The 25,173-nt window shown below is 39.4% G+C and overlaps 1 protein-coding gene across 3 annotated transcripts in view; it reads right to left on the bottom strand.

Moving 5' to 3' along the window:
* col4a2 (collagen, type IV, alpha 2) overlaps positions 1-25,173 on the bottom strand; it is a 79,408-nt gene that overhangs the window by 20,998 nt on the left and 33,237 nt on the right. For all 3 annotated transcript variants that reach the window (XM_042495124.2, XM_042495125.2, XM_042495126.2), the window contains exons 5-18: positions 5,660-5,794; positions 5,520-5,564; positions 4,446-4,562; positions 4,288-4,356; positions 4,142-4,177; positions 3,954-4,007; positions 3,809-3,844; positions 3,644-3,685; positions 2,218-2,289; positions 2,067-2,111; positions 1,905-1,952; positions 1,777-1,812; positions 1,636-1,680; positions 40-103 (exon numbers count right to left, since the gene is read on the bottom strand). In XM_042495124.2, the coding sequence (XP_042351058.2) occupies positions 40-103; positions 1,636-1,680; positions 1,777-1,812; positions 1,905-1,952; positions 2,067-2,111; positions 2,218-2,289; positions 3,644-3,685; positions 3,809-3,844; positions 3,954-4,007; positions 4,142-4,177; positions 4,288-4,356; positions 4,446-4,562; positions 5,520-5,564; positions 5,660-5,794 (844 nt within the window). The remainder of the gene's footprint in view (positions 1-39; positions 104-1,635; positions 1,681-1,776; positions 1,813-1,904; positions 1,953-2,066; positions 2,112-2,217; positions 2,290-3,643; positions 3,686-3,808; positions 3,845-3,953; positions 4,008-4,141; positions 4,178-4,287; positions 4,357-4,445; positions 4,563-5,519; positions 5,565-5,659; positions 5,795-25,173) is intronic.

Here is a 25,173-nt window from a genome sequence, read left to right as displayed (position 1 = left end):
AACATTATTTGACGGTTTCTTTAGTATTAATCAACATACCTGCTGAGGACCAAGGCCATAATCCTGATCCTGAAATCAGTTCTCCTGGGTCACCTCTGACCCCCTGAAACACAAACTTGACGTCAGTCTTTCATTACTCTGCAGCTGCAGTTTCACTTGTCATATTAATGAAGATGAGATCACATGCAGTTTGTGCATACATGGCATGAGAATGACTATGACAAACATCCTGTTGTTGTATTCTGTGGCTATCTTATCTTGTCATTTTTTACAGCACCATATGGCTTGATCAACACTCACAAGGGTGAAATACAAATTTTTTCAATCTAATAATAACGTGGGCAAAATGTTAAATTTTTGAGAAGTGAAGCTTGTGTGAATAGTACACTCTTTGTTCTCGTGTCTGGGTGCAGAGATGCATAATCAGTAATCTCTATAAAAATATATCTGCATATAAATGCAGAATCTGTAGGCAAGGGGAGAAGATTTTGGAATTGGAAGTTTTCTGGTTTCTGTTTGTAGTCCGAGTAGCGTTGATCAATCATGTTTAAGCAGCAGGTAAAAAGCCCAAGTGGAGAGGTAGATATCTATCAGAATGATCTACTACCAGTAAACGTGTAGATCACGCTATTCTGTCAGGTTCAAATACCTATGTGAATGGAATATTACCTGTATAAATGTTGTTGATGACATGGATTATGACGAAATAACTGGACGTTTTATGTATTAATGTAGTTATATGTAAAGTAGGACATTTTGTCAGGTACAAGTATGTATCACAATAGACTACTACCTGTATAAATGTGCAGATGGTCATTCTGTCAGATATCTATCAGATTGAACTACTACCTGTACAAATGTAGTCAAATTTGGAGTAGGTCATTCTGTCGCATATAAATATCTATCAGAATAGATTACTACCTACATAAATGTGGAATAAGTCATTCTGTCAGGCAGAAATATCTATGGACTGTATAAACATGGAGTATAATGCTCATGTATTTTCAAACAGGTGCATAGATGAGGGACGAGTCTGGCTTGCAAATAAATCAATTTACTGCATTGTTTTGGTAACTTGTAATTAGACAGTGTGTGGGTGTGTCCTTTTTTAAAACTTTAAATCTGTATTTAACGTACACATATCTGTTTATAGAGATTTGCCACATGGAAGCAGAAGCGTTGGGTCAGATATCTGCTGGCTACACTGGATCTCCTGAAATATTGGCTATTGCCCCCAAAGCCTTTGTCCACAACATGGAACGGGTTCCCACACCTAATTTAGATTTTTTGGAGCACTTTGAACAAAACTTGCTGTAATTTGCATGATTGTTTTTGTTATCCTTTAAATTGTATCCATATTATTTTTATAAAGTTGAGTTGACTTGCATTGTACAACGCCCTCTTTCAATGACGCATTCCTGATTACAATTGTTTTGCTTGATGGTAGCAGAAATGCAGACTGGTCCACAAAATGAAACCAAGGTCTCAAGAATCCCGAATGGAACTGGATCAAAAACGGAACCAATTTGGTAGAAAAGGGGTAGTAGAAACTTATCATTATCAGACAGATAGGCCATGGTTTATGAGATTATGCACATAATCAAGGATCATGATCAGGATCAAGTGCATTCTCACCTTAATGCCATCTCTGCCTTTTGGTCCTGGGTCACCATAATCCCCCTGAAAGCGAGGTTGTAATCATTAAGTTATAAAAAAGAAATCTAAGAATTTAAAACAAGAATGATGCAACATCCCTCATTTTTCACACAAACATACCCTCGGTCCAGGACGTCCGTTTGCACCAAATTCACCCTAAAACAACACAAACAGCACATGATATGAACTTAACACGCGCAAGGACAACCGTCTGTGGCTGAAACGTGTCGGAGTGTATCTAAGCTCACCCGGTTTCCAGGGAATCCCATCACACCAGTCTCTCCTTTGTTGTCAGCCTGAAATAAACCCAGCAAGTACAGATGAGCAGAGGAATTGACATGCTGAGGCTTTAATGTTAATATGTGTCAATGCACGTATACGTAATGTGTGCTTAATGAGTGAGCACATACCGCATCTCCACTTTCTCCTTTAAAACCTTTCTCTCCACGAGGTCCCTAATATAATAAAACAGGAGGGTGTTACATTTCTTATTTTAGAGGCAATCTTTGAACATAACAGCACGATAATAAATACAGATGAACAGAGTGAATGTGTACAGACCGTGGGTCCGTAGGGGGGCTGAGTGTGCTGATGAGTAGAGTTTCCTGGCAGCCCTGGTAGTCCGATGTCCCCCTGTGGTGGAAAGTAGGAAGCGCAACAAAAGTCAGCCCAAAACAGATCATCATCCAGTTCTCAGTTTCTTAAGTTATGTACATGTACCACAGCTTTAAAAGTAAAAGTTCTGCAATCAAAATACAATTTAGGTAAAAGTACATAAGTATTAGCAGCAAAATGTACTTAGAGTAACAAAGTAAAAGTACTTAAAAATGTGATGCAGTGACAAACATGTTATCATATAATACATTATTAGATTGTTAATAGCGCTGCAATGTGTTAGAAAAATGCAACTACCATAGCTGGTTGAGAAGGAGCTCGTTTTAGTTATTTAATCGACAGTTATGGTTCAAACCATCCAAAGGATCACATGATAAATGTGAGGGGTTGTCAGATAATTTAAGGGACAGAAAAGAAGAAGTTATGATACACAAATCAGTTTTATGTTTTGGACTTTCTCTAATCTATGATTTTGTTGTGTAACACTGGGTAACTGAATCTCCTTAAAACAATCATTTTAATGAAATAATCTGAGAAGTTTAGAGGGAAAACGTCTCTTTGGTGGAACAGCTAAAAAGGGAATGTGTTGCGTTTTATTTAAAGGATCAGAAGGTAAGTTAATTAATATATTTGAGTTAATGGGGACTTATGTTTATCCAGTTAACGATTTAAATATTTATGCGTAGACAGTTAATTAGTACGTACTTACATGGTTAAATACTTTCACTTTGACTTAAAAACTATAACACGAATCTTCTGAATCTATCTCTGTGGTTTTCTCTGCTTTACCTCAGTCTGAATCCTTCTGATTGGTTGGTTTGGGGATGTGTTTGCAGAGCTGGGTGCAAACTGCATACTTTATACTTTTAGTAAGTACTGCAGCTGCCCTTACATAGTACATTCTGTTGCATGCAGAGTGCACACAATCAGGACATACTATTTCTTCATAATATCACACCCTGAACAGTTTAAACAAAACGCCTGGCATACTAAATAGTATGGGAGTATTGATAACGTAACACACAGGCAGTGTGGAGAACAGTAGAGTGCTGCTTAAGAAATTTATTTGTCTTAATCAAACCACCACGTATCAAACCCTCACTTTACGGTATTTTATGGACTTATCAAATGTTTTTAGGAAAAATCTTGCACACTTAGCAAACTATAGCATTAAGATAAATGCAGTAGAGTAAAAAGTGCATTATGTTCCTCTGAGATGTAGTGGAGTTGAAAAAGCATGAAACAGAAACACTCAAGAAAGGAAAGAGCCTCAAAACTGAATCATGCAACACCAAATCATTTGCTTTAAAGCAATGAAAATAAAGTGGACAAAGACATATTTGCAATGCATTTGACAAACATGGTTACTCACTTGGTCTCCTTTGTGTCCCTTAAGCACTTTTGTCATTGTGCCCTGCCCAGAGAAAAACAAGCAAACAATTAAAGCTGCATTTAAAAGTTCCTTTTTTCATGCAGTATTACATAGTACATCAAATTTATCTCACATCACATTAAATATATGTTATTGTTGCCTTACCTTTGGTCCAGGGGGACCTGGAGGCCCTGGGGGACCCTACAGGGTGACAAAAACAGGATCCTTATCAGGCCTTAGAGGCATATACAATGGAGCTTTACAAATTAAAATCAAGATTGCAGTCAAACACACACATAAACACACTTACCTTTGGTCCTGGGATGCCTCTGTTACCCTCCAATCCTGGTTTTCCTGGAGGCCCCTGGAAAAAATCAAATACATCCCAGTAAATGACAAAGAAATTTTGATTCAGATAATATTATATGTAACAACCATTATCTGAATATGTCTCTGTGTCCAACACAACTAACAAATGATTTGAATCACGTGTCTTACAAATATTCCGTTGGTTCCTGGTGTGCCTGGATCTCCCTGTGAACAGATGGTCAGATACATCAGACATATAAGATTTTGTTACAGTAATGTCAAGTCGTAAATGTAATTTTATGAGGCCAGGTGTGGTGTTCAATCCTCTTCCTCACCCTGAAGCGCTCCATGTACACCGTCACCTCCAGAGAGTCTCCCTTCTGTCCCTTCCACCCTGGTTGTCCCTGAGAGATGTAAACAAAAAGACAGTTTTGTACAAGAAACCAAAATCAATGTATTTTACAAATCATTATTTGTAAAGAGATGCACTTACAGGAAAACCGGGTGCACCGTGAGTGCCAGGTAGCCCTGATAACCCTGCTTCTCCCTGTGTCCCATTACAGCCGTCTGCACCTGGCTTCCCTCTGGGTCCAGCTTGTCCTGGGTGTCCCTGCAGAGTGAACGTCAATCACAACAGAACAGTCAGAACACATCAACATGATAAGCAAGGACGTCACTTTGTGCTGAACAGTGGTGGAGCAAGGGCACTACATTTTGGAGTCAAAAAATAAAATTTGGCATTTTATTTTGATATTTTTCGAAGATAATCCTCACATTTTTTATGTCACTTTTTTCAGTGTCTTTTTTTTTTTTACAGTGACACTTTTTTCAGTCTTTCTTTTCAGTTTCAACTCTGTCACTGTTCTGGTGTGGAGGGAAGCAGTTTGAGGGGACAAGGTTTGAAGGTTACATACCACAAGATTGTCTTAAAAAAAACACATCAGAATGCAAAAAACAGAAAAATGGAATAAATTTTAATGCCTGTGTTTTATTTTTCAGTGGAACTTTTTTCGCTGCTAATGTTTTCTTCTTCAGTGCCAAAACTTACTGTCACTTTTCTAGCTCTAGGGATCAGTACGAGGTCAGAGTAGGTAATTATGAACCAGGTGACAATTAAAAAACAGAAAAACCTAATGGAATATAATCAAGAAGGCTCTTGGGCTTTCTGTATTGCTTTTGAATATTTATTCTCCTGTAGACCATCTTTTCTCATCAAATGTCCCCTACTTTTTGATTTACTGTTCAATCCTCTTTCGTATGGGGAAGGAACCTCTTTAAATGTGCATGTGGCACCTTCAAGTTAACATTCATTTATTTTAAATAATATATAATCCCCCATATGTGTTGTACTGTTGAGCGAGAGAAGAAACTATAGAACTATTAAGAATTTGTTAAAGTTATTAAGTTGTATGTTTTCTTGTGCACATAAACCTTTCTTAAAAAACTTTTTATTTGTTAGTTAACATTTTCTTGGTGCAAGCTTTTTTCAGAATTTTTTTTTTATCAAATGATGCTTTTAAAAAAATGACCACAATGAAGGTGAGCTTCTCTTGCTGGACAGACTTACAGGGATGCCATCATTTCCAGAAAACCCGGGAACGCCAGTCATTCCCTGCAGATCGACAAGAATCAGACATTAAACAAGAGGACAGAGTAGAGTGCTGTGATTTTTAACACACAGATTCTAAAAAGAAAAAGATATCGTACCACATTTCCTTTAGGACCTATAAAGCCACTACGGCCGCGGTCACCTTTCTGCCCCTTTGGTCCCTGGATGCCCATATCACCTGGTCTTCCTGAAGGTCCCTGGGGGCCCTGAGGACCGAGAGGTCCAGGGTGACCCTGAGGTTTAAAAAAACAAAAAAAAATCAGTTGATCAGCCTCATGTAAAGGATGCAGTTCACCAAATAAACTGTCAGCTGCTGCACACTGGCTTTGAGTTTGGTGCATAATTTACCATAATCAATTATCTATTGATTTGTATTTATTAGTAAGATCATGAATGTGCTGAGTGTATCATTATCACAAGGAGACTTACAATAGTGTTATACAGTGTAACAAAAAAGTAAGCTTACCTGATAAAGAGGAGAGGATTTTAAAATAGGAAAGTGTTATCAAAGCAATCAAAGCATCACAACAAAGCAACAAAAAATATGACCCCCCCCATAATCCCTACATGTCTGCTTGTCCTTTCAGATGTCAACACAGGGGGGAGACAAACACCTTTTCTTTTTCTAGTGAGAGCCTCTGTTTCAGCACTTTCCGCTCTCGACCCCCATCCAGTGGTCAAACAGCGTGCTTAGAAATGTCTACTGTGAGAGAACAGCTAATAGAAGCTAAAGAAGCAGTGAATCTACACGTGTGAACAAACAGAAACGTTACAAGAATAAACGTTTACATCAGTGAACTCCTTTTAGGTCTTTTCACCTTTTTAGGGACACAAAAAGCAGTCATAATGAGAAATATTGTTTTAAAATCAACTGGGTCACAGTTTAAAACTGGCATGTTGAAGAATCTTTTCCTGCTCTTATAAATATGCAACTGAAAGGCCCCAAAACACACCAGCGTTATCCAAAGACATGCCTGACAGAGCAGTGAGGAGATTAATTTAAGGCAGATAAAGCCAGACTCAGCTGTCAAGGAAAAAAAATGTTTGCCAAACAAGCTTAAAAGGCAAAGTAAAGGGCTGTTTAAAAATGATTTTCATTGCTGAATGTTTGAACCTGCAGACAGACGCCTAATCTGCAAGCTAAATATAACAACTTGATGTTGATACTCAGAGTGATGAAAGAGAGAGGACAGGCAGGCTGATAGGATAGAGGAAAATGTGCCTCTAGCTGAGGCAAAAGTATGTTTCTGTTCTCTGAGCCATAACTCATTTTTTAAATAACTTATTTTATCTCCTAATAAGTAGATTTGCAGTGTGTGCTCCAGCAAGGGTAATGAATACTGAGGTGGTGCTCAGTGTAGGTGGTGGTAGAATAAAAAGTTGGTAATGTACTTGTCTGCAAACCACATATACGTTTTATTTGTACATTTCATACATGCCATCACAACTTCACCGTCACGTAGGGTCACAGTTTCACCCATACGGCGAGAATATCCGAATGCCTAAATTGAAAACCAAATACCTTCCCAATTAATGAATACACAGATATCAGAATATCTGGGTCAAGCTCTAATTACATGTATGTGAGTTTTTCATCTGAAGGAGGTGATGGTGGATGACGTGACACCTAGGCGAGAGGGCTGCCACGCAAAAGACTGCAACAGACCAACAGACTGGTCAAGACCAACAAAAGTGGTAATTTTTTATATATTTTAATTCAATCATTTACGGCTGTGTTCCTGGTTGCCAAACTAGGTATTTTAAAACATACCTAGTTTGGCAACCAGGAACACAGCCGTAAATGATGACTAAGCGTTTATGCTTAGTAACCAAAATATACCTAAAAATATACCTAAAAATATACCTAAAAAAAACAAAACTGTCAACATATCTGCCACATATGAAATGTACAAATGTAACATATCATTGGTTTACAGAAACATGCAATGCATTTACTCATGTAATTGGGTTGTGTGGGGTGAAGGGCAAGGAGGTTCAACCCAAAGATCAGGATGAACAGGTGCCTCAAATACAGACACAATATTACATCGTCTACATTTCTGGACTGGACATGGCCGGGGGGAAGGCTTAAGGGAGGCAGAGAGTAGAGGGGAGTTGGTGGGATGCAAACAATAATATGAGGACAGCATTTTTACAAGGGTTGAGGGCGTAGACACCATGGGAATTAGGCATGTTTGTGCGGTCTGGGAGTTCAGGGGGTCAATGAGTGATGACCTCTGAGGTTTAAGGGCCTGACAGTGTTCATGTGAGAACTGACAAACACAGTGATGCTGCTTGTCCCTGGACTCAAACGCTCTGGGCCCTGTTTTAAAAAGCCAGAGCCAATGGTCTCAAAGGAAATAATAAAACTGCAAGGAGCCTAAACAATGTCAAACAACCATTCAAACAAGCCCACAGACAAAATCAGATGCAGAAAGTTAAAAATAAAACCTCAGATGAACTTGTGGCTGGATGTGTGCTGCACGTGCAGCCTGTGTGTGTGTGAGTGTGTGTGTGTGTGTGTGAGTGTGTGTGGTAGTCAAAGCTTTGTCTATGGGAGGTGTTTTGAAACAGGAGGTGTGTGTTTTGTCTTCACTCTCCACCCTGCAGCTGTTGCCTATAGAGCAGACAACAGGCAGACAACAGTCCTGTCAAAACAACTCAAACTGTACATGAATAATAGTCGGTGTGTTCTACAGTGTGTGCTGTGAATTCTTACATTTACAGCTGTAAACTGCAGGTGGACTGGACTGATAAGTCGTGATGAGATAACAAATATATCTTGCCAACTATGCCGATGGTATCACCTTCTGACTATTCTGTGATATGCAAGAAAGTAATTTATGATAATCCCCAGTGTCTATATTTCACTGCTGACAAGACAAAGAACCTAAAACTAGAATTAAATGTCACAACTTTATCTTTTTATCCTATAAGACATATATATGAAATTTTGTTATAATTAGCATATGAATACTTGAGTTGTGGCCAAAAACATGTACTGTGAGATCACACTAACCTTGACCTTTGACCTTCAACTACAAAATTCTAATCAATTCATCCTCAAATCCAATTAGATGTTTTTGCCAAATTAGAAGACATTCCCTCAAGGCTTTCTTGAGATATTGTGTTTATGAGGATGAGACATATGAAGCGTCACAGTGACTCTGACCTTTTACCACCAAATTTTAATCAGTTCATTGTTAAGTCCAAGTGGACGTTTGTGCTAAATTTGAAGAAATTCCCTCAAGGTGTTACAGAGATATCTGAGGCCCCACACACACTGTCATACTGCATACATTATTTTTTTAATGATTAAAAACATGTCAAGAATAACTAATTTGCACCTTCTCATCAGTCTATTCATTCATTCATTGGCCGTAACTGCTTATTCTCTTATGGGTCGTGAGGGGGCTGGAGCCTGAGAGGCGGGTACACCCTACAATGTTCGCCAGACAATCACAGGGCTGACACACAAAGACTGACAACCATTCACACTCAAAGTCACACCTACAGGCAATTTAGAGTCATCAGTTAACCTTACCTGCAAGTCTTTGGACAGTGGGAGGATGCCCGAGAACACAGAGAAAACGTGGAAACTCTGCACAGTGCTAACCACCACACCACTGTGTCGACTACTTTCTCATCAAGATTATTAATAAAATTTGGCAAGTTTATATGTGGAGAGAAACTGCCACCTGTTTCCTTTTATATGAAACGTCATGCTCTCTATTGTTATGGTGGGCTAAAAAAAGCTAGCCATTACACACTTAGAGGTGTAAATCATAATCCTCATAAAAAGTAAATGTGGAAGGGAGGAGCGCAGTGAGCTGGAATGGAGTGTCGTAATTCAAAAGTGGCTAATTTCTGAAATAAACTGTGCGTGCGTGTGTGTGTGTGTGTGTGTGTGTGTGCAGTATGTGTGTGTACAGGCATGTAGAGATCATTGTCTAGGGCAGTTGCTTGGTACACTATGTGCACTGGTCTTAAGGCTGAAACAGAGAGCTGGTAACACCAGTCTTCTTTGATATCCATTAATGGGGGAGATGTTTTTAAGTGCATACTTGTGTGTGTGCGCACTAACATGCTGCATCTACTGTAAACACTAAAAATTCAGGTACAAAAGGAAACAGTCCTGAGAAAGTCCAATTTGCACAGATATATCATAACAGGCACATAATAGGTCACAGATTCGTGCCTCTGGTTTCCACATTAAGGTACAAAATACTAGTAGTTCCTTATAGGTTTAGGTAAACAGTTATACTTACATTTAAGGAATAAAGTACAGTGTGTGGGAGTCATTATTGAGAAATGAACCCCGCCTACTGGTGATGCAGGTCTTGAATCACCCTAAAAGGATTCATTTCTCAATAATGAGCAGCCTCATTGTACATTATTCTGCTCATTACATGGCCACTTACTACAGAAATGAACAATTAAACAAAAAACAATGATTTAAAACTATTCTATAATTTCACAAATGATTTAATTCCTTTACAAATGATTTAATCACTTCTGCTAAGCGTCTATGATTAGAATTGCGTCAAACTGTCTGCTATCCAGAAATAACTAGACAGTATACATATTTCAACAGCAATCCTAATAAACAGTCCAGCAACAAAAATAGAGAATCCATTTGTTGCGGCACATTTTAATCGTGGTGGGCCACTACAAATAAATTAATGTGTGGGACACCCTGGAGAGGGAAATTTACAAGAGCGCTTGTGACGTCAAAACTGGTATTTTTCAATTACACTTCCAGCTATATTTTAGTGAAAAAACAGGGTATTTTTAATGCCATTTCCAGGCGTGTATGTGACATAAAAACCTGGTATTTTTCAATAAATGTGGGATATTTTAGACATATGTGGCATCAAAACTGGGTATTTTTCAACGCCACATTGGGACATTTCCAGAGGAGTTTGTTGCGAAAAAATCCTGGTAAGTTTTGACAACACTTTAGGACATTTTCATCCGTTATTTTGGTACATTTCTAGGCATGTTGGTGACCTCAAAACAGGGTATATTTAATAACTCATGGAGACATTCCCAGCCGTGTTTGTGATATCATAAAACTCATCGTAATGACGGTTTTAAACCCTTGAGTAAATCTAAATCAGACCGACCTGTTTCATACAGCAGCATATAGCATTGTTCCACTCTGGGTGTCCATCATTTCACTTCTCCTCTATTCTCTCCTGAGCTAAATCTCTCTTCAGTCCTCCCTACTCTTTAATTACCAGTCCTCCACAGCTTCACTTCCTTCGTACCTCCATACTCCCCATTCTTATCTGCTCACTGTACTTCCAGCCAGCATTTCCTCCCCTCCTCTTGCCAAACTCTCGAGTGCTCTCACATCCGTTTGCATCTCTTCTTACCCTCCTTTCTCTTTCTCCCTTCCTGTCTCTGCTGGGTGGAGGGTGACCACATGTGAGCCTACAAATCAGCCATCCACAGACAATGTGTGGGGACAGATGACAAAACAGCACTAAGGGGGAGCATAAATTGTCATCTCGACAATAAACAAAAGAAAAAAATAAATAAGTTTGGGTTATAATGCAGCAGACATATAATAGAAACCGTGAGACCGGCCAGGAAAGCAGATGTAAGAACGATAAATCCTTCTTTAACAGCATAGCGTAGTAAACTTCTTAAACTGTGTACACAGAGAACCTGAAATCTAGATCAGAGAAAGCTGAGGCCTCTTCAAACAGTCATGTCTTGGATTCAGTGAAGAGCATTGAACATATATGCATGTCTGTTTAGGTCGGAGTTCCTCTGTGTCTTTGAAGGCCGGTCATGACTTTACCAGATTATGAAGCTCAGGAGACATGTACTGCCCTCTGGCTTTTCTCTGTAACTGTAGCTCCTTTTTTTTCTGTCACAGTTGGCTCACGTCATACCTTCAGCCTCGTGTCTCGTGAGCTCCATAATGGGATACGACGAGCCATCAATCGTCAGTCAAATCTACTGGAGTCACAGGGGAAAGAGAGGGAAATGAGGCAGGCAGAGGGTAGACCAATAGTTTCCAGAAGCTTCAAGGAGGTATAGTTGACAGCCAGGTCAAGTCAATTTCATTTACTTTACATAGACCCCCAAAAATCCATATTTGTCTCAGAAGGCTTTACAATCTGCACAACCAGCCAGGTTTCACTCTCAGTGCGTCAAAAAACACTGCTTCAACAGTCACTTTACTGACACCGGGACACTGATAAGCATCTGTGTGGGACGCACCAGGCTTTCACAAACTCCAATATAAATCCATCCATGTCATTATTAGACAGTGAGAGCAACGGATACAGTTTAAACACCATGAATGTCTGCTCAGGGTTGGTGGGAGCAGAGGTGGATGGGTCCAGCAAACACTGGACTTTGACCCAGTAGACCAGTATTCAAAACTACTAAACAACATCAGTAGCTGCATTTGGAAGTCGGGTATTTTTCCACCAACATCCCCAATCTTTTCCTAACCATAACCAAGTAGTTTTGACGCCTAACCATAACCACTAACCACTATCCTCTTGTTACCACTGGCCCCTCCTGCATCAAAATACAACGCCTACGACTGCCCCTGACAACATCACAGGTTTTTTGCCCAGCAACAGAATGACAAGGAAGGATGAGATCTCACAAGCACAACACACAGCATCCTTCAGCCTTCATTTTAGAAAAAATCTCAACAAATAAAGTCCCACTTTCTTAATTGTGGGGATTTGTTGCTTATTTTTGTCTTAAGTCTTAGTAAATTGGTAATTTTGCAGATTTGGACTGTTAGTTAGATGAAACAAGCTACGAGAAAATCTCAACTTGGGTTTTAGTACAGTAAAATAAAAAGTTTTGCATTTGAGAAGTTAACTTCACACTCATGATGGTGAATTTATGAAAAATATGCAGAATTTGAACAGCTTTTATGAATGTATTTCATGGTTGAAATGATAGTTGTCACTTTCCTCTATAACAGACATTTAACGTACACTGTTGTGGTGATCTAAAATCATCAATCTTCACACAGTCTGAAAAATAAATTAGGGGGACTAAAAGGCAGACCGCAGGTGAACAAGAGGCATGTGTCAAGAGGAAATAAAAACAGACTGAAATAACAAGATTTAACTACAGAGGGAAGGAGGAATAAATGGTAATAAAACAAAGAATGACTGAACATACACAAGAAATTAGGACTGTTAAGAAGCGGACTATAGAGAAGCGATTGTAAAAGAGCAATAAAAGACTGGGCCCTCCTACACAGGTCTGTCGACTGGTGTCTGCTTTTTATCCGATCACTTCTCACCTCATTTAGGGGGCATAAACTACCACACACACAAACACACACATTATAACACACACACACATGTTGGCTCGGTGAACAAAGTGATCGAGGCTGAGGTGTGGGATGATGGGATGCTGAAAGTAAAACAAAATTCCTCTTTCTTTTGTGACTACGTAGGAATAAAAACAGACACATAACAGAGATATGGATAGATATGTATAAAAATAATAAAAAAATATAGATATATTTGGGCTGTAACCATCACAGTCCAGAGGTCATGGTGAAATGCATGTAGCTGCATACAAAATTAATTTATGTCTTGTTTATTTAGCAGGGACAATGTACAATATGTGTATTACTGAACCAGGAAAGGCTTGAAGACAATATTCATCTGTAGTCATTGGAAAGATTTCACTAGTGATGCGCAGGTTACTCGTTTTTCTTGCTATTCTTATCTCTAGCAATATTTTTTGTCTGTCCGCAGGATTAACCCCTTCTTCATATATCTTCTTTTACTACTGACAACAAGATGTCCCAGCTCCATCTTTTGCAGCTACAGGAATGTGTGAGGAGGATTTTGGACAGTTTCTTCCAGTTTGACCTGACACGTGAGAGTCCAGATGAGCTGGTGCTGGACAGCAGAGCTTCACATACCTAAACTAAACAAAGAATTGGATGTTGTGGTGAAGAGGATGGAGACTTTGTAATACCTAATGTAGTAAGATGCAGTGTGAGGCAGCTATTTCCTAGACAGTTCACCCAAATTACACACAAAACACACCTCAAGTGATATCAAACCATGAGGATTTTCTTTTTTTGGATGCAAGTATTGAGCTTTCTTTTTCCTCACAATTTTCATCTTCTTTAGCTAAAAGATTTAAAAAAAAATGTCCAAAATGAGATCTGTGGATTAAAAATCTAAATAATATGGATAAAAAATATAAAAATATAAATAACAAAAAAAAAAAAAAAACTACCTGCATGGATTGATAGCACTAATTAAATAAAAAAATCTGTTTTTACATCAACCCAGCCTCAGCACAGGCTAAAGCATGGGGTATATGTCTACACTCAGCTTGCACTGTAATGTCATTTCAACGCAGAAGTAAAAACACCACTTAGCCTAAGCGATCTATAGGGTGGGTCAGTACACCATGACATCACCAGTGGGTGGAGTTACAAGTGCAAAAGAGCTCCCTGCTGACCTCATCTAATCACACTCATGGGTGTGCAACAAATTTGCAACAGACAGCAGTCTGAATGTTCAGCAGTCTGGGTCATGTAGAGTATATTTATCTTGTTTTCATCTCTATTATTTTTTCTTTGCCTAAAACCATTTTTCCTCCATAACCCATGCCTATGTCTGGAAGTGCGCGTAGCTTTGTACTGTTTGGACGCTAAGTAGACATATTTGCATTTCCACCTCACTGCATTACTTCTGTAAACCTAAGCAAGTGACATCTAATCTGTATCAAGATATCTCTGAGAAAATCCCTCCTCTTTACACTGTAAAAAATGCAGTAATCTCTCTTCGTCCTCTCCGTGTATGTACGTGGGTGTGTTTGCATTTCTCATTCCTAAATCACAGATCTATTAAAAGTTACCCCGTCTGACACCATAAATTTCATCAGGGCCCAGACTGTTCCCTGGGGTGGACAGCTTTGGACTGACCGACTAAGAACAGGATGGGAACACGCAGCCCAGCGTGCAGCCCTCTGACCTCAGAGAGGAATAAAATAAATCGATAAACAACTGGCCGGAAGCTCCCTCTGTTATTCCATCTGTCTGTCCGGGAAAACTGGGACATTGTGAATTTTCTTTATACACAAGAAATGGAAAAAGTTACTGGTTAAAAAAAATGAATCTACAAACAAAGAGTGTCAGCCAAGATAAGAGATAAGATAACTGACAGGAAAACTGACAACAATAAAAAAATGTGGCATGAAAAAAAGGAAAAAATATTTTGAATGTGCCAGCTAGGTTTTAAAAATGTTCTGTCTTTGGCTTCTTGTCATGTGAAGCTCAAAACATGAGGAAGATATTTAACATTTTGTGCATAGCTGACCTTTGGAAGTGAAAGAACACACATGCATGCACATATTAGCTTAACTTTCACTAAAATATAATGTGTCTCTTTTTGGATAATTAACTCGACATTTAGTCTGCCGCAAAAAATATGCAAACACAATCTCAGGGTGCTTGTATATACTGTATGTCTTCAGTATTAACACAAGAGTCTAAACAGAAAGGGTTTAAGTAAGGGGATGCTGAAACTATGCAGGGTGAACATTATCCTATGATGTCATCAATGTGGGACATGCCACTGATGGCCACATACCTCCACAGAAACATCTCCAGTGGCTGCACTTACATTCACACAACACCTCAGTCATGTAAACTGTAAACTCACGGTGAGTGTCTGTGTGAGTCTGCTGAGGGTTTACAGCAGAACTCATTAACTACATTTGTCAAAAGGACAGATTTTTTCTAAGCAAAAATTGTGACATTCAAATAACTATAATTTTAAAAAATATATTTTGAGATAATAAGCCTTTTCCCAGTTTTAGAAATCAACTAAGAATTGTTTAACAATATAATAAAATTACTCTGATGATATCTTTATAAAAAAAGAGAATAAAATGAAGTACTGTATGAGAGCCGTGAGTTTGTCCCCATTCTTGCATGGCATCTATTGAACACACATATTTGGGGTTGGTAAATATTTCCTAATAAAAGATTAAAAAGCCAGATATCATCAGTACCTGAAGACATTATTGTCCTCATATTTTCTCAATTCATTAATATTCTGTGAGTTGGATGGGAAGCATGAGGTTGGGATGGATGGACTTGGCCCCCAGGCCACCAGTTGATGATTACTGGTTTACAGCATGTGTTGTTGTGGAAGGTGTATAAATTAGGGCTGAGTTAGGCTTGAAACCGTTAGTTTGTGCAAACTTTCATCTGAACATTGTGAAAAGCATAATTGTTTTGCTGATTGAGCACACAGTCGTGGGAAAGCCTGCTGTCACAGAGACAAATGAGACATGACATTTGAAAAAAAACTAAGTGGGTACGGTTTGCAGATTTAACAGGAGCAAATTTTCTTAACTTGAAGACATTCACAGTGTTGTATTTTTTTTTAAACATACCAAAAGACTGAAAAAAGACAGCTCCTGAAAGAAGATCTTGCATAAATTCACACCTCCTCAGCTTACACCTAGCCAAACTTTGCATGAGAAAAGTTACAAAATTTGGTTTTCATTCACCCAACATGCACTTTGTTTGAAGCATACTGACTTTTTCATTCATTGCACATCAGCAGTGGTTCAGCAGTTCTGAACTGATCTGCTTCCTGCATATGACGGAGGAAATAAGAGAAGGGACTGATCAAGAGAATGGGGGAAGAATTAAGGGAAAGAATGGAGGAAGTAAAGTTGAAAAGAACAAATGTGGGAAGGAAATGTGGTGTGAAAAGCGGAGGTAGAAGGGGAGATGATAAAGAGTGATTTAAGAGAGGAAGAAAGGGATTAAAGAAAAAAGAAGGAAGTGAAGAAACAAATGTAAATTCACAATAGCTGCGACTTCAATGCCAAATTTAAGGGAAAAAATGACCACCATTAGCTTTTTTATGATCAACCAGCCAACTGACAGAGTGAGCTACAGAGCTAATGATTGCAGATGAAAAGGAAGTAAATAAGCACTGAACATAAGAAAAGAAACATGCATCAAGAAAAAAGAGAGAAGAGGAAGAAAAGAGGCCAATGTCTGCCCTTTCTCTCTGACTCCCACATGTGGGCTCAGACACTTTGGTGGATTCGGTCCCACTGCGCTGCGACCTTGCAGCTCACATGTTTTTCTTGGATACATTTTTCTTGGACTCATTTCCTGAAGATCCGCAACCCCTTCTACATGATGCCCTGGGGGAAATGGGGTTCAGTTCCCCTGGAGGGGTTGGGGGGAGATCAGGGGTTAGAGGAGAGGCTTCGGGGGTCTCTGCTTGGAGGACGAAGACGGTCCTCAACTGGATGCCCTGAGGAGGACTCAGGCAGAGTAAATAAACATCTGTAGATGATGTTTAGATATCTATTAGAGTGTGTTTAGATCTCCTGGCTGAGGTTAGGGGGGTCAGATTTCTGAATTGCCGAGGGGAAGAAAATTTCCCTCTTCTAAAAAAGACCATGGTGGATCAGAGCGGATATAAAATGATAGGAGGAGAGTTACAGAAAAAGCAACAAGGCCATGTAGGCTACAGGTGGAATATCGACTTAAGGCCTCTGGAAACGTGGCCTGAAATAGTAAAAATGCACATATTATATCAAAGCTGAGTGTCTCATTAAGAATCTAAAAAGATTTGAGTGAAAATAAATGTTCCCAACTTTTAGAAAACTGAGTTCAAAACAGCTCATTAGCAGCCATAGAGCAAAGCAGAGTCAGCGTGGTACAGCCCTATCTGTTCCAGCCCAGAATGGCATTGCCACGTCTGGTAATGTTACATCTAGAGTATTAAAAGGAGCGCTGAAGGATTTCAATTTGGCATGTTAAATTTGTGTTATAAGTGTGGGTGCCTCCTTTACAGAAAGGGCAGTGTCCGTGTGTATGTGTGAGCGTATGGTGAGTGGTCGAGTGAGCAGGTGATGCCAGCATCAGTGAATGCATCAGAGTGTACGGAGGACAACACACTGCTGGGCAAGTTTCAGCTGACATGGGTCCTCCCTGCTCTCCGAGGTGTTCCCCAGATCGAGGTGACATTTGATATTGATGCCAACGGCATCATGAATGTCTCTGCTGTGGACAAGAGCACTGGCAAGGGTGGAAGATCACCATCACCAATGACAAGGGTCGCCTCAGCAAAGACGATATTGAATGCATGGTCCAGGAGGCTAAAAAATACAAGGCTGGGGAAAATGTCCAGTGTGACAAGGTGTCTGCTAACAACGGCCTGGAGTTGGATGCTTTCAACATGAAGTCAACTGTGGAGGATGAAAAGCTTGCTGGCAAGATCAGTGAGGATGACACTGAAGAGCACAGAAATGTATCTTTGCCTAGAGGTAAACGTTTAGCAGTAAATGTGTGGTGTAAGTCACAATATTTGGTTAATAAATGCAGCTGCTTCTCAAGATCAAGTGGCGCTCCCACGTTTTGCTTCCCAGTGAAGAGAGTTAACCCAAAGTTACTTCAGTCCTGGATGTAAACAAATCTCCCCTATGCTCGCTGACAACGGTCGAGGAACGAGGGATGAAAGGTTAACATCAGTATCAACTGACACCTAAATTTTGATTGTCTTTATCCATATTACATGATGTGGATCGGGGATAACCACGCCCACATCAACCCAGCCTCAGGAAAATGTGAAAAAACTAAAATGACAATATTTCCAATTTGGATTGAGGCTAACATCTGATCATTTAATGCTTTTTATTGTGCATGTAAGACCCTAAGTTACATGTTAAGAAAGTTTGAGTGAACTGGGTTCCCAGAAACTTTGATAAACAACATCTAGCGAAGAATTATCTGTGAGAAACTTAAAATGCTTTTGAAGACAAACCTCCATCATCAAATCTTCATCATCTGGAGCAACAACAAGTTCCTCTGACTCACTGGCTTAAAATTTCTCAAGTGCAAAGAGAGAGAGATGAAGTAAGAGGGATAAAAACAGATGACACGCAGACAAACATCAGTCACGTCTTGTCACTTGTTTCTCATGGAGGTCTGCTGCTCTTTGTTTAGCCGTTCGGCTCTGAGTGGTTTGGCTGCTTTGAGACCTGTTTATATTAGAATTAATGTGTTTAGACTCTGAGCTAATTTCTGCATGCACATGTGTCACTTTCAGAGCACGTGCACACGCATGTGCCAGAAATCTGACAGCATCCAGAGCAGAAAGCGAGGACCGCTAATGACCAGTGGTTGGACTGAAGTGTGTGTGAGACAGAGTCTGCATTGAGGGCGTGTGTTGAAGATCAAGACTCGAGGGGGGGATCCCAGGGCTGAGAACGGAACAGCTTGGACCTACAGCTATCCCAGGGGTCTCTGGGGCCCGACACCTGTGCTATTGCCTCACGTTGGAGGAATGAAACGTCTCAAGTCTGTGGTCCAAGCACATGTGTGTCTAAACAGGACACAGCTGCAGCCTGTGTGTATATACGTGTATGGGTATGTGTGTGTGCGTGTGTGTGTGTGTGTGAGAAAGAGCGAGAAATGGCCACACAGTCTCAAATGAGGTGTTGCCCTCACCTCAGAGACCAACCACCTGTGTGCCTGTATCATGTGTCTGCATGTGTCTGAGTGTATAATGAAGTCCATCATGGGCGTGTTGCCTGTCTAATCCCACTGTTACATTTATCACTGTGATTATAATGTCATTACAGCTTCTATACTGTGGATCGCCCTGAGCGCAGTGACCTCCTGTTTATAAAAGTCCACCAAGGAAAAGTCAATCTCCTTCACAGAGCTGTTCTCTGACGCTGTACATCACACCCCGGGGCACAGAGGTATGTATATTGACTTATGGTGAGGAGTCTAACAGTTTGGGAGGCCACAGGAGCTGTGATGAATTGTGAGAAAGTTATAATACACATACATACATGTGTATAAATTTATATTCTGTTTATGTATATGAACACAAAGTAAGCTTTAAAAACATTTCACGGTTAAAAAATGATCACTCTCAGGTATCAGTAAAATCAATAATGATAGGTTTAATGCTAAACTGTTTAGCTGATCAAGTCTAGCAGCAGAAAATTGCTAACTTTTATCGATGATTAAAATAAATACTTGATTTATCAAGCATAAATGCTGTGTTCAGTAATTCCAGCCTCTTTGATAAGAGGCGTTGCTGACTTTCTTTAATTTACATAACCATAAAATGAATATCTTTGCGATATGGACTGTTGAACAGTGACAAAAATGCTTTAAAAAAATCACATTTTGACCTGATGACGGTGCTACATGAAAGGTTAAGGGACCATTACATTTATTCAGATTCATCCTGAGTAGGAAATGAATATAGGAACCAAGTTTCTTGGCAGTTCATTTTGTAGTCATCAAAATATTACGTTCAAAACCAAATATGTTGATATCATGGTGGCGCTAGAAGAAATGTCAGGGCATCACACAAGTCATAGGGATTCTGTCTTTGAGCATAATGAATGTTCATGGAAACTGTTATTTGTTCAAATAAATTCTTCCCCTGCAAAAATCATTTGTAGATCAACTACTCGCTTGTGTTACTTTGAGTTTGCAAATAAAACTTTGCCGCCGGTGAACGAAAAATTTAAAAAAGACAATCATTCTTTATGAATTGAAGTCATAGAGCTGCGTGTTTAATAAAAGCAAAACTATATCAGTGTATTGAATTACAAACTTTCACACAATTTGTGAGGTATAATTCAAGTCTCATTTACTCAGTTGTATGCTCAGTGCCTCCTTTACACATTTTCACTAAAATTTTACAATTCAATTAGCGTGGAGTCTCACTGTTACCACATGCGACAAAAAAAGAAAATTTCTTCATGAATTCAAGGTAACACGCAGTGAGTAGCTGATGTACAAATGGTCATTCTGAGGGAAGATATTTCAGTCTAGACCACAGTGGCAGACTGATCGATAGATCAACGCACAGACACTGCCATCCCTAAAGCAACACTTCTGAAAAAGGCTAAAAATTAAAAGACAAAATGGGACGGGACAGGACGGGACGGGACAAGAGGAGATGAGACAAGATGGGGCGAGACAAAACAAGATAAGATAAAACACAATGTTATTTATCTTGAGGGAAACTGCTATGCAGGGTTTGCATGCAGATTAGAGATAAAATAAATAAAATATCAGTAGGTGCAAAGATCAGTAGATTCATTGATAATGAAATGCTTTACAAATGGCTAAAACCAATAAAACAACACACAGCAATGGGAAAAACCAAGTGTGGAAAATGAGATTTATAGTCAAACACCCAGCTGTAATCTTGGCCGTGATTGAAATGGACTGCAACCAGTCACTATGGTATCAGGGATACCCATGTAATCCTCAAGGTCTGTTTCTGCACCCACAGACTCATCCAGCTGGCCCAGCCCACAGCCCAATTTTGCCAGACTGGAAAAGTTTAAATTTTCCCACATGGGGATGCAGCGCCCACAGCTGTTCCAACTATAGAGCACATTCCCTGATAGTTTACAAGGGAGCAAATCAGGGTAAAAGACAATGCATGTATGTGGTTTATGGACTGAAATCAGGGCTTCTCAGGTGACTATCTTGGGTATACCTGTAAATTACATCAAGTTTATATTCCTAATTTCAGGGAGATGTTGAGGGTAGTGTTCTACCTTGACCTTGGAAAAAAAACATATTGACGAAATTGCACCATTGCCATAAGAGACCTAATCCCTGCTCCTAAGAAAAACTCTGCACTGACAACATCTTTCTCAGAAATGTGAGATAAATAAGAGAGAACTTAGGAAATCTAATTGTTTCCTCTGCAGCCGGCCCCCGATGTAGGTTTCACAACAAGGCCTGATGGGGAACACATGGCGTTGCTGTGGTGACCCACAACTCGGCCACATTTTTCCTACAGCCCCGAGGACCCTCTTTGTAGACCATAACGTTTCCTGACTGCTAACTGCGAATAAAATATAAACATCCCAGAGGACCAACTGCATCAACAACTTATTTACCTGACTTTCCCATAGTGAGAATACAGTCGACAGGTTTGATTGATGTGAAGGACATGGTGTGTGTCTGTATTTGTTTTCTAATGAGATGGAGGGGGAGATTGATATAGCTGGCAACAGAAGGTGTACACAGGAGAATAGTGAGGAAAAAGTTCCAAAAATGGAAGGAGGCTCGTTACGGGACATAAAATGGCCATATATCTCAGTGATTGAAGGATAACGTGTGCTTACGTTCAGAGTCCCAGGAGGCAACAATCTCCCAGCCACAACAGGAAACTAAATATCTGCAGCTTATTCCACTCATCTTGATCTTTGTTCACCCCGTTTGTCCTCGTTACACCATGTGCCCTCCCTGATAACACAGTCAGGCTAAAGATACTACCTTAATGCACACAAGCTCACCCAAATCCCAGACTGCTCTCAGAGAAGTGACATTTCTTCACCACTGAATAATGGATAAGGTGATGTTAATAACATCAAGGTCATTAAACAATATTCAAGGATATTAGTTAAGATTTAAAACACCAATTTGTACTCAATAATCTAAAACATTTTTGTCATAATAAATGTCTTTTCCCTCACTATCTGTCCACCTTACTAATTAAGGTCATTGAGCCTATGGCCCACTAATGGAAGTATTCCATTGGTTGGCAGTATTCGTGCCATTTATGCACAAAAAATGCCAGTTCCATATACATAAATATAAAAACAATGCAAGTAAATTGGTGAGAACCTGTCTGATTCAAATTCGTGAGAATATTGAGATATTACAGCATGGTTTACACCACGCCAAAGCTCTAGCCCTGAGTAATACACCCGCCATGACAAAGTTGCATCTAGGACTGGGTATCGTTTAAAAGATTATGACATCAGTACCAATACTACCCCTCAGGTGATACCGATACCATTAGCGTGCGTCTCTTTTTCTGTCAATCAGTGCCTATAATTTTAATGAAAACATTCTGTCGCATGACAGAAACTCTCCCCTAAGAACCAAACCAAAGGGCACTTGCAGTGATTGGCCGCAAGCACAACCATACAAATAGTAATTTTTCTCCCCAGATCTGTGTATGAAAAGGATTGAATGCAGGTATTGTTTGACTGGAGAAGTTTTTGTTACTACTGGGTTATTTTGGCCGAACCCTTGAGGGTAAGGCGTATCATTACCTAGCCCTTGTTGCGTCCTTCATCAGTGCTAAAATATAGGCGTCAGGTGGCTGTAAAAGCTCAAACAAACATTTTATGGCCTCAGTGAACACAAAGTCAAACCTTAACCTTCAACACATAGAGAAACTCTGTTTGCAGCTTATGTTATAGCAGACAATCAAACTGTTTAATCCGTTTTTTTTACACTTTTTTTGAGCCTAAATTAGGAGAAATGACACCCCAAACTCTTTAGATATTGACTTTCATTCTTACTACAGTAGCTAGGCTGATCATGCATACATTAGAAAAATCCAAAGCTGGACAGGCCTGCTGTGCATGGTTAAGGTTGATAAACAATGACTGAACTATTTTTGCTCTGAGGAGGAGTACAGAGAAGGGACAATATTCTCTTACATGACAGAGGTACTGTATAATTACTAAATCTTTCGTGAACGTATATGCCCATTTGTGTGTGTTCCCCTAAATCTGTGTGTATATATGTGTGTATAATAGTGTGTGTGTGTCTTTTAAAAAGAGATGCTCCTTTGTCCACACCAACAATAGTCCTCTTGTTCCTAAACAGCACCCATCGTCTTAAAATGTGAAAGTGAGTCATTTTTACAGGCTCTTAAAGCCGGACCACAGCTGGGTGCAGGACGGAGGGTCAAGCTCTGCTTTGACAGCAAAAAAAGAAGAAAGAGACGAGGAAAAGAATTTCTTTTCACTGTAGAGGCCGATGAAGATGTCACTGAAGAAAAATGATGTGATCTTGTGATGTCCATTTCATTAAGTATGGGGAAAATTATGTGTCTGACAGCTGCACTGTATCTGTCTGCCTTCTTGTTTGTTGTTCTTTAGTGTATCAAGATAGCACACACAAATTTTTCATGATGCTTTCATTAATATTTTTAACAACAAAGGGTGTAAAGATTATGCATGCTGTGAAAAGGGGTCACTCAGTAATTAAACAGAGAATTATCATTCTGCAGATCTCGTCGGTACTATGGATCATTTCAGCATCTTTCGGCTCATTGTCTTGTTTTACTGCACATAATTTACTTAATATCTTAATAAAATTTCACTACTATATCAATGATGTTGTTTCCAGACAGCTGTTATCATTAAAAAGGTTCTCCCAAAACCAAACATCAGACAAAGTTGACAACTAGCTCTTGAAGCATTTAGCATCTAAAGAGCCATACATATTTCCCTTTGAAGGATTTTTTTATTAATATACTGTATTTTACTCCTGACATTGCACTGAAGTCTTGAACTGCTCCATTTAATTTAAATCTAACCATTGTTTTTCTATTTTTCTTGTGTGTTGTGTTGTATTTTTGCTGTTTAATTTTTTTTCCTGTGTGTTTTTTGTGATTTTATGTATAAAGCACAGTTGGTTTTGATAAGTGGTATAAAAATAAACTTTATTATCATAATTTTATTATTATTTGTCTCAGGAGTTGGTGGAAACCAAAACCGAGCTAAAAGAAGATTGAATATTTGTTTTACTTTCATTTGGTGAGCAGGAACTTGGCTGCATATAAATTTTAATGCACTTTGTCTGTCTTTGATGGGTTAATGGGCAACAGTTTGCTAATAACTAATGATGACACTGTAAAACACTATAAATTGTGATAATATGTCGATATTGGACCGTTTCTCTTTGCAACTTTATAACACTGTAAAAAATGTAATCATTTTAGCAATTATTGCGCATTTCAATCTTAATTCAATGACCTGTGTTCAATGCACAGATAGTTTTGGATAGTAAGGAAAAACACAATCTCCACAAGCACTGTGCAGAAATTAACAGGGCAATGATGAAAACACCCTGCAATAATTAGATTTTTCTGCAGCCAGGAGGAGTGTTCATGTGTTTCAGAGATTCTTTGTATGATAGGTCAACAGTTCATAGATGTCACTCAACTCATGTTTACTGATTGGCTGCAGCTATTTTCTGGCTAGAATTCACTGCTAATGGGTAAACTATCCTCAACTTTTAGTTTGGCCACACTTTGCCGCAGAATCAACCGGTCATAGGCAGCTCGTTTTTGAACAGTTCACACAGTTTAAAATCCTTGACCTGCAGCAACAGCTATCAATGCCATTGCTTTCCCACTTTTTGTCTGGTACATTGTTTATTAACACGGAACAACAGCTGGTTATTATCTGTTTGTTGAAGTGTCTCCCAAACGGCTCCACAGCTTTAATTTTCACACAGGACAAAGCCAGCCTGTCATCCACTAAATTCCTCTTCCCAGCCATCTTAGGAAAAGAAAATCCTCCCGTCTAGGCGTTTCAGTGATAGCAGCAGGTTTTGGCCTCCCTCCCCTGCTTTCACTCAAACACACACGCACACACACATGCACCGTGTCTTCATCGTTGCTCCACAGTAATTCTAACTGGTAATTCTCCCTAATAAGCTCCGTCAGGGTCAGGGTTAGGGGAGAGGGACTACAGAGATGGATTAGGCTCCTGATTGCAGGTTTGGATTGAGAGGCTCACAGAGTGAACGCTGCCATTACACATCATATCT

Source organism: Plectropomus leopardus, chromosome 10, assembly GCF_026936395.1.
Source record: "Plectropomus leopardus strain MGB_pleo_1.0 chromosome 10, ASM2693639v1, whole genome shotgun sequence".
Classification (NCBI taxonomy): Eukaryota; Metazoa; Chordata; class Actinopteri; order Perciformes; family Serranidae; genus Plectropomus; species Plectropomus leopardus.
This window is presented reverse-complemented; position numbering and strand designations above follow the sequence as displayed.